General features: G+C 44.6%; 2 protein-coding genes across 3 annotated transcripts; one reads left to right on the top strand and one right to left on the bottom strand.

The window, feature by feature from the left end:
* Window positions 1–439: 439 nt before the first annotated feature.
* On the bottom strand, window positions 440–5515 carry tab3 (TGF-beta activated kinase 1 (MAP3K7) binding protein 3). Its single transcript, XM_029000761.1, has 7 exons — window positions 5378–5515; window positions 4169–4340; window positions 2806–3976; window positions 2555–2715; window positions 2168–2261; window positions 1878–1961; window positions 440–1327 (listed from the first exon to the last, which is right to left on the bottom strand). The coding sequence occupies exons 2-7, from the start codon at window positions 4268–4270 to the stop codon at window positions 1182–1184; spliced, it is 1758 nt and encodes a 585-aa protein (XP_028856594.1). The 5' UTR covers window positions 4271–4340; window positions 5378–5515; the 3' UTR covers window positions 440–1181.
* A 1204-nt stretch (window positions 5516–6719) lies between these two features.
* On the top strand, window positions 6720–14030 carry LOC114802104 (basic immunoglobulin-like variable motif-containing protein). 2 transcript variants are annotated; one of them, XM_029000762.1, is made up of 11 exons: window positions 6720–6780; window positions 6889–7043; window positions 7788–8341; window positions 8825–8954; window positions 9024–9119; window positions 9639–9743; window positions 9839–9933; window positions 11779–11911; window positions 12073–12156; window positions 12526–12622; window positions 12721–14030. In XM_029000762.1, exons 3-11 carry the CDS (start codon window positions 7858–7860, stop codon window positions 13027–13029), a joined length of 1533 nt encoding a protein of 510 aa, XP_028856595.1. In that variant the 5' UTR covers window positions 6720–6780; window positions 6889–7043; window positions 7788–7857; the 3' UTR covers window positions 13030–14030. The 2 variants fall into 2 exon arrangements, with proteins under 2 accessions (XP_028856595.1, XP_028856596.1); XM_029000763.1 differs by lacking the exon at window positions 6720–6780 and having other exon boundaries at window positions 6811–7043.
* Window positions 14031–14285: the final 255 nt, after the last annotated feature.

The raw sequence follows: 14285 nt of genomic DNA, 5'->3' as shown, positions 1-14285 counted from the left end.
ATTTGTAGACCATAGCAATATAGTTGTTTAGCCAAACCTTGGAAAACAAATAGTCATTTCTCAAATGTTCCATAAGTGATGTTATTAGTCATACTTCATGAATAGCAGTACAGTATACATTTTCTAGCTTGGTGTCCACTAGCCTTGTCAAATAGAGTGCATGTGTGTATATGTGTGCTGGAGCGAATGGGAGCATTAACTGAAGTAAGAGAGAGCGAGAGTGTGTGTGTGAGGGAACGAGTGATTCGCTGCACCAGAATGCAGTTTTGACGTCTGATTTATATTCCAACTAAAATAAAAAGGTGAATAAAACAAGTCATTTTCCCCATTTTTGGGCCTTTGTGGTGAGAGAAGGAGCTGCCTGAATGGAGAAAAGACTGTATGAAAAGGCAGATGAGCATTACTATGGCAACCAAAAACTGCCAGGTATGCTCAGGTGTCACATAGAATCAGCTCCTTTATTGAAGTACAGCAACTTGAGGCATTTGCACAGGAAATCAACATCTTATGACACAGAATACAGTGTGGCATATTATGCATAAAAGTACCAGGTATACATTTATATGCAAGTCTCTTAGTGTTCTTCATTCAATGAGAGGCTCTTGCACAGAGCAGATACAGTGTAACGTCTACATAATATTTAAATCAGACCCCTGCTTTTGTCAGAAAATTCTTCCACTCTTTTAATAGAGTGCACCCTGCAAATCTGGGATTTTGGGCTTAATACATGTAAACGTGACAGTCATTCTGCATGGAATGGTAGATCAGTAAACCATGCCTCTTCCACATCCAAACAGGCTCCACCTACTTCAAAACCACACCCATTCTGTGTGACTCACATCCAGTCACTCAGTCTTTTTCATTTACGTGGGTATGTTTTAAGAGAACAGTCTCCCACCTTCCTCTTTATTGGATCTTCTTGCAGTACAAGTCAAATACAAGTGCAGGAAGCTCCTTCAGCAGGTGGGGCAGGGTTGTGATTGGACTGAGCAGGGAGGTGGGTGTGGCTCTTCCTTAGCAGAGGGGCTCAGTTATTGCTGGGCAGGGTAGAGGAATGAAGGAATGGGATGAGAGTTGAGGGAGACGGGTTGAGAGAAGGTTGCATGGTTCAAATTAGATAAGGGTTGTTTGAGAGGGCTTGACGCGTGCTGATTACGGCGGGGCTGTAGTTGCCGCCTGGCTCAGGAGTAGCGTGGCATCTCACACTGTTCACAGCGGTTCAGTGCCGGGTGGTTGAGGAAGGTGCAGCTTTCACAGTTCCACTGAGCCCCCTCAAAGTCCTCGTCCCGCTGAGCCCCGTGTGCGGGCTTAGATGAACCACCCCCATCTGCAAAGGACAGAAACTCCTGTGCAATCCTGTACAGACTGTGGGCCTTTTACACTTTGATTTCATAGAATTACTGCTTTACAACAGAGCACTGGTGACTCACTGTCCAACATTAAATATGCCTGTCATCTGAATGAGGCAAAAAAAAAAAAAAAAGAAGCTTGTCAGAGCTGTAATAAATAACAAGCAGTGCTATAAAATAATGTGACTTCTGTCAACCTTTACCAGGCCAATTTACCAACTATTTAGTCTGCTTTGAGGGATGCCTCCTCTGAAGCGCTTTACCATTCGCCATTCTAGCAGAAGTTAGCATGTCTCTGGCACAGAGGCAACTGTAATTAACATGGTCATAAAGGAAATGCCTTTGTGGTCAAAGTGCAAACACAAAATAACAATAAAACTAGAAAATGTGTGTGTTTCATACAGAAAGGCATTTCCTGAGAAAGGACAAGCAGAGAAAGAAGTGTTTTTTTCTGATTAAGTATTATACAAGGTTAATGATAATAATTCAAATAATAAAAAAAAAAAAAAAAAAAAAAACCACACCAACCTTTCTTTCCAGGTTTGGGTGGTACCACTGGACCAGGCTGGATGTTATCATAGAAGCTGTTCTTTGCTTTTGGATCAAACTTCCCTGTAAGGTGTAAGTAAAGATCGAAATATTGTTAACATTTTTTTTAAAGAAACCTAATGCATAACTGAATCATGGGCAAGTCACTGCAGTAGGCTACTGGAGCTCCACAATCATGAAAAGAAAGTGGGAAGTGAAACGTCTTCAGGGAAATAATTCATATGAAAAACCAATTGCTTAGTCATTGGTGGTCAGAGAATTGTCTGTACCTCTGGACTGCAGAAGATCCGTCTCTTTCAGAGTGCAGTCAATGTCAATCTGAAGCTGTCTGTTCAGACTGCGCAATCTGGTCATCTCTTCAGGCTAGCAGACACACACACACACACACACACACACACACACACACACACACACACACACACACACAAAATTAGTGCACTGACATTTCCTTTGGACTTTCAGGAAATTTACCAAATTCTATCTTCCATGCTGACTGAAATGCTTCGTTTTTTTTTTATTATAGCAGCAGATTCTGTTACTTTAAGTCTCAATCACTGAACAAAAAAAGAAAAATCTTGAAATGTGTAAAATGCCAACACACAGATAACTTAAACGAAGGCCTTTATCCTGGTTAAAGAAACATTCCATCAGATTACCCTGGGAATGATGCTAGTGCTGTTGACTCGTCGGAATCGTCTCTGTAAAGCATCGTACTCCATTTCATTAACGTCAGTCTTCAGCTTCTCCAGCTTCTGCTGCTCCAAATATAACTCCTTCATGAGCCGCTCCATTCTTGCCCTCTGGTGCAGCAGGAGTGCTTAAAGAAAGTGGTACGCAGTGTTAAAATCCAAAAATTGCTGTACACAATCACATGCCCAACCACACACATGTATACATTTAAACATACCCTGGGTGTATGCATAGTCATCGGAGCCTGAGCTGGATCGCCGCGGCATGTGTTTAAACTGGTTGGTGATGTTGCCGGGCAATGCAGAGATGGGCAGAATTGGTGCAGGGGCAGCGTGGTGTTCCCCATGGTCCACAATGTTCAGAAGTGACTCTGGCTCCACCGGAGGCGAGCCTGAGGGCCGTTGCACTTGACCCGGGGACACTTGCCTTTTAAAGGTGTAGGCGGAGGTGCCGGGTTGGGGCGAGGAGGCTTGGCGTGGCCTCGCCGGATGCATGTACACTCCGGGGTGAAAAGTTGCCCCCTGTGGCCCCGTCATACTGATGGCTCGTGACGGAGAACTGGGAGAAGAGCTGTTGGCCATGTAGAGTGGCCCTTGTGGGGTATGAACTGGGGAGTTGCTGCGTGGCCTTGAGCCTTCCAGTGTGATCTCGATCTGGTTCTTTAGGGAACTCTTGGAGAGGTACGGTCGGTAGGAGACGGGCTGCGATGCCTGTGGCTGCTGGTAGGCTAGGTTGGGCACGGTCGGGGAACTGATGGGCATGAAGACGTGGGACTGCTGAACCTGGTGCTGGGGGGAGCTATAGGGAGAAGGGTATGAGGGAGCAGGGTTGGAATACAGGTTGGGCTGGTAAACCCCCGATGTGGGCCAGGGTGAAGGCTGGGGGCTTTGCGAGGGCGATGGACGGATGTAGAGGGCACTGTTGCTGGTGTTGTAGGGATTCGTCGGGATCTGCAGTGCCTGGGGTGCACTAGGCAGGTTTTGGGACAGGGTGACCGTTATAGGATTTATGGTATACCGTGGCATGGGGGAGTAGGTGGGGGACATTCCCGGCAGGGTGGGCGGAGGAGTTGGGGTGCTGGCAGACCGTCCTTGGTCGGGCATGAAGAAAGTGTTATATCCAGGCGAAGGAGCCATAGCCGGGGGGGCTGAGAGAGGCTCCGGGAAGCCAGGCCTGTGGGGCTCGATGTGACCGTCGCTGGAGCTGTGAACCAGCTGACGGCCGGCACCTCCGGAGTTACCGCCCTCGGAGGGGGGGTATCCTGGGCTGATGTGCAGCATGTGATTCCTGTTCAACCGAAACTCATCTGGACTGTGGAACTCTTCGTACAGGTATCTGCTGCTCTCCTGTGCCAGCAGGTGGCAGCATACATCCAGGTTGTTATTATTCTGAAACGAAAAAGGGGTTGAACTGGAAAAACTGGACAAAAGGTGCAGGGGAATAACAGGTGCCGGGCTGTCAGGTGTCAAGTAGCGGCACGGACGTTTACTTGGATTAAAATGATTCAACCAGGAGGAGAGTAGCAGCCTCCTGGGATCAATAAAGAGAAGGGAAGAATTGGAAAGAAAAGGTCTGTCCACCTGCAAAAGGCACTGCGACACCACTCCCTCGGGGATCTCTGGGAAGCGCTGTCTGAGGTCCTGCAGGATGTGATAGTCCAACTGAGGGCCTGCCTGCGCCATCCTGAGCCCACGGACCGAGTCACTGCGCCGGCAGCTGGGAGCGCCGCAGCCGAGCTGCACCCGTCATCCCCTGCATGCGCGCACACACACACACACACACACACACACACACACACACACACACACACAGTCAACGGCCGGACACGATCTCTGACGGCCACAGCCAGCGTGCTGTCGGTGGGAGTGTGCCCTGCCGTCAGCGGACAAAGCCACGTGGAAATCTCTCAGACAATGAAATATTAATGTGGCAGACTGTTCGTCTATCATATTTCTAATGAACAAAATGTGGCGCGAGAGGTGGCGTGGTTGTAGGTGTGGGTGGGGCAGGGTGGGTGGTGTTGACTGTTGTGGCCTAAGCAACCGCTTGAAATGTGAAACGTGCAGGAAGCCTCCAGTCAACTGTACATCCATCCAGACAGATGGCTCACCCTGGCAGCGGCACGTCAATCCTCGTCCAACGGAGGTTAGCTTGCGTCCGGCCGAGCGACGAACCTCATCGGGACACACGGGTTGTAAATATGCCGAAAGGGTGACGCCGCTGTACGTTAGCTGTAACCACAACACTGGCGCAAACCGGGGCTTTTAGCAAGCAGGCTAAACGTGAGCCAAAAAAACGCCTCCTGTCAGTCTATACGTGATCATTTTGGTTCCGTAGATACTGGCAGACTTTAAAACGCGTAATTCCACGAGCACGTGCGGGAAATCAAGTGAAAACAACCTTGCAGCTAAAGGCCGAACCCACGGTGCCGCCGGGGAGGACCGGTATGGCCCACAAAAGCCACATTTTTATGGCGGGTCATTCACGTTGTAGGCTGAGCGGATACTGTCGGTTTCATCACTCAGCTTCCTGACTTACTAGCAACAAAACACACACACACACACACACACACACACACACACACACACCTGAGAAAAGCTCCAGCTGGGCAGCTAGCGGGCTAACTACAGGGCGGGATAACAGGTTTACCGCTCTTTACGGCCACGGATTTGCGGCCGTAAGCGAGGATGGAGCGGACGTCTCGCCGCTCCCGACAACCTGAGGCGGCTTTCTGGACGCACACTGGACGCACACCGCACACACGCCACGAAAAGCCGCCGGAGACTCACCGTACGCCGGACTACAGTCTCGGGCGACGCAGCATGTTCACACGCAGCGGTCCTCCGCGAACGGGCGGGGGAGACGCCGGCGGCGAGCCGAATAAATCCAGTAACTCCGCGTTCGGGTTCCAGGAACCATAGGCCGCCGTCGTCTACGGTTTACCATAAAAACGTGAAGTATCGCGATACGGACACCGGAAGCAGTGGAAGGGGGCGGTGCAGGGCGCGTTCACGGCTCTGTTGCCAGGTCAGCCAACACAACGCCACGACTACACACAACTTAAACATTTATTTACTTCTATTTCCCTTAAACCTCATAGCAATATAAAGGGGGAGATTTAAAACTGTTCATTGAAGTGATAGCGAGTGGATCGAACATGTAAATATTGGCAGTCGTGGAATAAAATAAACCCACTATGTGTTCACTCCCTAAGAAGAGCATGGCCGCTGTAAAACCAACCTCAGCTAAGTTTGGGTTCTTCGTAGATGTTGGCCACCGCGTTTCACTAAAACGCAGCAAAATATGCGAGACGTCCTCTACAAGTCGATTCTCTGGAAAATGAAACCGAAATGCTGTAAATTTACGTGTCTTAATATTTAAGGTACTCAGGTACTGAGGAACATCATTTAATTTCAATGGATTTAAAATGAAATTCAAAGCAAATTATTAACACAACCCACTCGTGTAGACTTACTATCAACAAAACACACACACTTACACACACACACACACACACACACACACACGAGAAAAGACCAGTGACATTGTTGTCCCGTCTTGGCCATTTTAGTCGCATATGTTGCTATTGCATAAACGTTGTTTTAAAGTGTTGTACATTTTTGACACCCATTATACATTGAAATATTTGGTGCAATACTTTTGTCTGAATGCTTACAGGGGTCACATAATTTTATTGTTGAAGACTAGTTTTCTGTCTACTCCAAACTAACTTAGAAATAAGAGGCAAAACACACTTTCAACAGCAGATGACAGCAAAGCGCTTAAAATGGAGACTACGTCCAATGAAGTTGGCATTGAACTAATCCAGGACAAACCAAATCATGTCACAAGTGTTTCTGGATATAACTGAATTTTTAATTCGTGAGATTAAGTCAGTTGTACAAGACCGACAACAAAATGTATAGACCACAGAGCAGAGGCTATAAAGTCATTCAATGGGATTACATTATGTATGTCATGTATTTTAGAACACACTTAAACGACATTACAGCCTAGCAAAATTACAAAATCACCGCTTAATTTCTCCGTAGACACAGCATTAGTAAAGACTGACCTCAGATCAGTACTTCCCAGCGCATTTCTTCACGGCAGAACGCCCGAGCCGCCCAAACCAAAAACCAGAGCGCAGAGGGGCAGTTGTCGCTCGAAAGAGACGTTAACCTTGTTCCAGGTGAAACTAGCAGCGTCCACAAATATCACTCACGCCCGTTCACGGCTTGTGAGAACGTCAGTTTACATATTTGTGAGCATATGACCCAAATGGCGTTATTTCTTTTAGAGGCGTGTTTTCCTAACACCCCTCTTGTGAGGCGGTGCGGTCTGAAGAGCAAATGTAGCGGCAGGCGGAGGCCGGGGGTCGTGATGGTGATGCCTGCTCCTCACGCTGTGCGGTCGGCGATGGTCTCTTCATCCTCAGCCTGACAAATCAAACTGGTACGTGTCCAACCTTTATTGAATCGCGACGCCGTAAGGTGACAGCCCGATGCCGCCAAAGACAACTTGGCGTTGTCGCGATTTCACGATGGTTCATACGAGCAGTCGAGAGCTTGTTGTCGATGCGAGCAGGTCCCGAGTCGATTTACGCGTTTAATTTGCGAGCAAGTTGAGGTGCTGCTGACGGGCGTGGAGGGCAGCGGCTGGTTCACTGCGGACCAACTCGCCCACCTGGCTGCGAATGCGTGAAGTAGGGGCGGCAGCCACGTCCTTCATTCGCAGTCCCAGCTGATGCCCGGACATGCAAACGTGGAGCACATCGACGAAATCAAAGTGCGATCGTCCACACCTCGCAATTGCATGCGGTTTCTCGCGGACTGTTCCCGAAATCTCACTTAAAACGATTTATTTAAAAGAGTGTGTCTGTGTGTTCAGTGATTTTTATTTAACAGTGTTTCATGTATCACGATAACTAGCTCATTCATACATTATACTGTATACATCACGACATGTCAAAAATATTTACATTTAATAAAAATAATGACAAGACATGTCACCAAGGCTCAGTTTTACCTTATCTGCTAATTTACGTTAGCTTATAGCCTAGCATGTCAAGTTCACATTTTGTTTAAACACCTTAAATAGCATAATGTCTTAAATTGAACTGAGACTGTTCATAAAAATTGCATTTAATAAGCTGCGTTATTGACCAAGTGTATTTGTATTATTTTTCTTTTTGTTCAGAACTCCTGTAGCACATGCACAGCCTGAACCTGGGACATTTCTCTCCACCATCTTCCCATTTTTCCATTCAATGCCGAACACTGCAGATAGTCAAGGAGCTAACATATCTGGGAGTAATCAGGCAGCCCCGTCCCAGGGCCCTGGCAGGGAGGATGAGCACAACTTCCTGAGCCCCTACGCCCGAGAGGCGCTGCGGGTGCGGCGGGCCTCCAGCGCCGAGCTCCATCTGCCGTGGACCTGCCCTGTCACACACTCCAAGGAGAAGTTCTACACTGTCTGCTCTGACTACGCACTCCTAAACCAGGCGGCCTCGGTGTACCAGACCCCTAGCGCCCCCAAGGATGTTTCCTGTGGCAAACAAGAGAGCGATGCAAGCTTCATAAATCCCAATGCTCTGTCACTGACCCAGGATCAGACCCGAGGCACAGGCAAAGCCTCTTTGGATGGGGACTGTGACATGGACGTGGCACCTTCAGTCAACACCAAACCGGTTTTAGCCTGGGAGATTGACACTACTGACTTTGATGCATTTTTGTCTCGAAAAACCAGAACAAGTAAGAGGCATCAATAATTGATGCACATATGTCTGCTCGTAAGGTTCATGCAGACTGAGCTATTCTTATCTTACTGTGATCGTACTTTATCACGTCTCCTATTGCTTATGTGGTGATGGCCACACAGTGCTGGTTGAAGACTGTTAATAAAGTATGAGTATGTTTATTGTTCCTATGCAACCCGACCTGGGCTCTCAGCTGGCACATGAGACATGCCAGGAAGATGAGAACTGTCACTTGGACCATCTGCTACCAGTTATGTAATGGTCTGTGTGACAGTAGTGAAATAACCTGCAGGATGAGTGTAAATTCACTGGTATTTCATTGACTGAGGTGTCAGTGCAGTTTTTTCTGACTCAGAACAGAACAATAATGATTGAGAATTTAGCATTCTAGGACCTCACCATGTTCAGTCCATTTAGTTGAGCCACAATAGCTTCTATCGTTCAGTTTCAGTGCTGTCTGTTCTCAATCTCTTTCTAGGCAACATAAAGAAGTTTGCTTCTAAAAAGATGAAATCGTCTGACAGGCCAGGCAGGAATCTACAAGACCTGCTGCCACAAGCATCTCTAGAGGAGATCAAGCAAAGAAAAGTCTTGGATCTCAGGCGATGGTAGGAGTCAATTTTTAAGAACTGGAGTGGTCTCATTGATTTTAAACATCTTTCTGCTTCTCACTGCAGGTACTGCATAAGTCGGCCACAGTACAAGACATCATGTGGAATTTCTTCATTAGTTTCCTGTTGGAACTTCTTGTACAGTACTATAGGTGCAGGGAGGTATGTTGGTTGTGCAACCGTGAGCTTCTGCAGATTCCATGACCCAGACCTTAATGCATTTCAAACAAATGTGACTGTACAGAAAGCTACAAATATCATTCTGATATAGGTCTGAATAGAGAATAATAAAATAAAGTTAAAACAAAATAATATTAGTGGAAAGAAAACAACCATAATGTGAACACAATTTTGCACATAATGTTTAGTACATGGTGAGAGTTGAATATGATTGCACATAGACATAGGCCGAGGTGCCACCGTCCCCACACACTGCTTCCTGGGCACCTGTCATGGCTGCCCACTATTCACCAAGGGTGATGGTTAAAAGCACATTTTACATTTCGTTGTGTCACCATGTGCTGTGCTGCAGTGTTTCACAATGACTTTCACATCCCAACAAAGATGCACCTAGTCTTCCACACGTGATCGTTCTAATAAAAAAATGAATGTAATGTCATGGCTGCTTAATTTTGCAATGTGATTCTAAAACAAAACATCAGTTATTGTGTTATTTTTCAGTCTTCCACCTATCTCACAAGAGGAAGCGTTGCATATTCTGGGTTTTCAGCCTCCCTTTGAAGAGATCAAATTTGGCCCTTTCACAGGAAACACCACCCTAATGCGGTATTAAAACCATTACAGTAAGATTGTGGCATTATTTTCTTTTTTCTCCATTCTTCAGAGCTCTTGCATTTTGTTGTGTTTATTTTGCAACACAGATGGTTCAGACAAATTAATGATCATTTCCGTGTTCGTGGATGCTCATACATCCTCTACAAGCCTCACGGAAAACACAAAACCGCAGGAGAGACAGGTGAGTGAGTTTATGTTAACTCGCTTTACCTTTATGTTAAAATATACAGTCCCTGACAAAAGTCTTGTCGCTTATCTATTTGGTAGAAACACCTGCTATTAACCTGACTTAATTAATCAGTTGGTGTTAGAAACAGCTCATATGAAAAGCTAAAACCCTACCAAATGATGTTTAATGCAAAAAAAGATTTATCATTTAATGAAGACAGAAAGGTCCAATTTTGAAGTCATCAGGAATAGCAAAGAAAGCAGTCTTGCATGCATCCCAGAGTTCATCAATATTATTTGGTTTCATCTTCCATGCTTTCATCCTACCCCACACATGCTCAATGATGTTCATGTTTGGTGACTGGGCTGGCCAATCCTGGAGCATCTTGATCTTTGTCTTGAGGAACTTTGATGTGGAGATCGAAGTATGTAATAGAGCAACCTTCTACATGCAGAATTTGGCCTCTTTTATGGTTGGGAATATGAAAGGTAGCTAAGATGTCTTGGTATTTCAGACTATTGATGTTGCCATCCACCCTGCAGATTTCTCACACACCCCCATGCTGGATGTAACCCCAGACCATGATTATTCCGCCACCAAACTTCACTGTATTCTGGGCATAATCTCAGATCCATGCGGGCTCCAGTAGATCTCCTGCAATATTTTCGGTGACTGTGGTGTAATTCAACAGAAGATTCGTCTGAAAAATCCACCTTCTGCTACTTTTCCAGCATCCATCCTTTTAGCAGGCTGTGGTTCTTGGCAAACGCCACACAGTTTTTCAATTGTCTTTTGTTTAGTGCTGCCTTCTGGGCACTGATTCGACCATGGAGGCCATTTTGAGACGAACTCTTCTGGTTGACACAGGGACTTCAGGTGACCAGGTCTCGTGGAGCTCTGCTACAGTGGAACATGGGCTGGCCTTGGATTTTCGAACCAACAAATGGTCCTCTCGAGCAGTTGTCTTGCGGGGTCTACCTGACCTGGACTTGTCAAAAACGTCTCCAGTCTCTTCAAATTTTTTATTTTTTTTTTATCCACTGTATTTGACGTTGAGACACATTGAAGGTGTCTGCCACATCAGCAGTGGATCTGGTCTTCAGCCTCTTGATAATCAACACTTTAGTCTCAGGGTGAAACTATTTATCTATTTGGTAGAAACACCTGCAATTAACCTGACTTAATTAAGCAATTGGTGTAAGAAATCCTACCAAAGGATGTTTAATGCATTGAAATGAATTAGTTTCACTGAAAAAAGATTTATCATTTAATGAAGACAGAAAGGTCCAATTTTGGCAAAACAAAAGTTGTCGCCTATACAGAAATTTAACAAATTTACTCCAAATATGTAACTATGACAAATCTTTGAGATTTTAAATGAGACTTATGGAATATATAATTGAAAACATAACATGAATTTGAATTTTAACAAGGAATGACACTTTACAGCCTTTTTCTTGACCTGTGTCTCGACCAGTCTTGGTCTTGGGACCGTCCAGTCATGGCAATGTTTTGGTCTCGATTTAGGTTGTCTTGACTACAACACTAGGAATAATGTCTCTCTTTTCATTAAACCACTTAAGTTTCTGCATAGGCTTAAGTTTTAGTTGCACTATGGGGGAGGGGGGGGGGTCTGTGTGAAACATTATTTCAATACACAGTATACTGTGTACATACTGTGACAAACATTCTTGAATCTCGAATAAGATGGTATTTTGTTTGGGGCATGTAGTAGTGCATGGGTGTTTTTATCTGGTATTTTGCAAAGCAATTTTGTTTTTGGAAAAAAATACATGTGTTAAATATAAGATGCTCATTTGAGGTCTATTGAATTTGTCTCTGTCTCCATTCCCTAAGCTGAGGGAGCTTTAGTGAAGTTGACCTCTGGACTGAAGGATGAGTCCATGGCCTACATTTACCATTGTCAGAACCACTATTTTTGTCCTGTGGGTTTTGAAGCAACTCCATTGAAAGCAGTGAAAGCTTACAGGTATTTGAGAAAGTTACTCTTTTTATTTTTTTTATATACATATTGTAGGTGCAAGGACTATTCTGAGAGTAGTAATGGCATTGGATATATGATAACAACAAGGACTGCACTAATGCACCTAGTTCATCTTCTTTTTTTTGCTTGCTTGTTTGTTTGTTTAGAGGAGCAGTTCAACAGAATGAAATGGAATTCTGGATTCTTATAGGAGAACCAAGCCGAAAACACCCTGCCATTCACTGTAAAAAGTAAGGTGTCTGTTTTTTCCTAATCTAGTTTGTTCAGAGGAATAGTTAGCCAATTCCCAATATAGATCTAACTTCAGATAGCATGTAGTACAATACTATTTAATACAGAAGTTAAAATATTTCAAAATGCACAACTGCCAAGTTAATAAGGTAGATGTCAGTACAGACTTTGAAGTAAAGTCTGCAGTTTGTACCACTATTCAATATAAATGATTGTGAATAAATTGGTCAAGGTACTGAAAATCATGCAGAATTTATATTAGAAAGGGTGGATTCGCCACAAAACGTGTTGACTTTATAAAATTCATTAATCCACAGGGACAATGAGACATTCTATCCTGAATGCAGTTGTAATGTTTTTGTGTTAAGGTGGGCAGATATCGTGACAGATCTGAATACACAGAACCCAGAGTACCTTGACATTCGCCACACAGAGAGAGGCATTCAGTATCGCAAAACCAAGAAGGTTGGGCAATTTTTAAAGCAGTTCAGTCAGTATATTGATGCAGGAGACTGAAGCTGACCAGCTGATTCCTGCTCTTCTTTTACCCTTTACATGGTCAGGTGGGAGGGAACCTACACTGTATTATTGCATTCCAAAGGGTAAACTGGCAGAAGTTGGGTCCCTGGGCTCTGAACCTGGAGAACCTTCGGCATGACCTCCACCTCCAGGGGGCAGAGCAACGCACCCATGGAGGAGCAGGTGAGGTCTCAGAAGGAAAGGGTTCCACCAAGCAGCTTGGTCGCTTGGGACGGTCCCACAGCATGGGCAACCAGAAATCAGACATGGCCTGGAAGCGTCTGTCCAACATGTCTGAATACAGGCAGAGAAGCTCACCTGAGAGTGACCTGGATGAGGACGTCAATGACTGAGACTCAGGATTCAGATCTGCTGGGCAAGCATATATTTTGAGGAAGACGTCATGCAGTATTTGCGCAAGTGGTTATTGTCAGCCAAAAAACGTGAGGTAAACTGTTCATTAGTGTTACTGATGAACATTCATCTTCAGAATTATGTAGTGTTGCTGAACCATAAAAATGCCTAACTAGCACAACACTAAGAATATACAAATGTATGTATTCAGTGTAAATTTCACCGGCCCGACAACAAACATAACACCAACAGGTTATTCCGTAGCTGCACATAGCACATTATGCAAATGTTATCTGGTTGTGAAACTGTGAAAGCTGCAGTGACGTCATAGTCACTCAGCCAGGCATCAGAGAACATTCTGTTATGTTTGAATAAGCATAAAAATATCTGTAATCTCGTGCCAGTCTTCTCACGTTTAGACTGACCTTGATGTTGCTAAGCACCCGAAGTACACTCAGTTCAATAATATGAATTTGTCAAAATTGTGTGAATATTTGGATTGCATTTAAGGCCTTTCTGCTGTTTTGGATTTCCATCCATATTATTCAATATTACTCAGGGGGAAATATGTCAAGATGTTAGACACACACTACATCTTTAAGCAGGAATTGTTCCTTAACTTAATTCTGTTGAATTGCACTACATTCACAGCTCATTTCAGGATTTTCAAACAAATATACATATAATATTGAATGCTAGTTCCCAGTCCTGCTGTAGGATAGAACAAGGATTTAAGTGTAGGGTAGATGTCACTGCTTACTGACTTGTTATTGGCAGTGAAGCATAATACCAATATTTTCTGTTCAGGGAACATATAAAAAAAAATTTTTTTTGTTCCTGTCTGGCTTTTGCCATCTGCTAGATTGAAAATGGGAATGGGGAGCCATACGAACATATATAATGTTTTCATATGTGCTGTCGGGGCCAGGAATATTGCGTAAGTTTAGAATCAGAATGCGGGAATTTGCATAAAGCTGCTCAATTAGAGGACTTGTAAACACTAAATACTGAATGAACATTCTTACATATTCCAACGTACACTTGCTGAACATGTAGAATGTTACTTTATGTGCGATAAATTGGTCTTCTGTGTGTGTAATGTGAAAACCAAAAGACTGCATGATTGCTTTTGTGCACTGTATAAAAATCTGAACTTAATTTGTCCCAGGAACATTTGTGGAGTTAACTATCTGTAAACCTGTACATGTGAACTGCCGTGTTCCCTTGGACTCCGAGCAATCAGAAGTTTTGCATA

The sequence above is a fragment of the Denticeps clupeoides genome, chromosome 13 (genome assembly GCF_900700375.1).
Source record: "Denticeps clupeoides chromosome 13, fDenClu1.1, whole genome shotgun sequence".
NCBI lineage: Eukaryota > Metazoa > Chordata > Actinopteri > Clupeiformes > Denticipitidae > Denticeps > Denticeps clupeoides.
The sequence above is the reverse complement of the archived record's forward strand: the minus strand, read 5'-3'. Positions and strand labels throughout refer to the sequence as shown.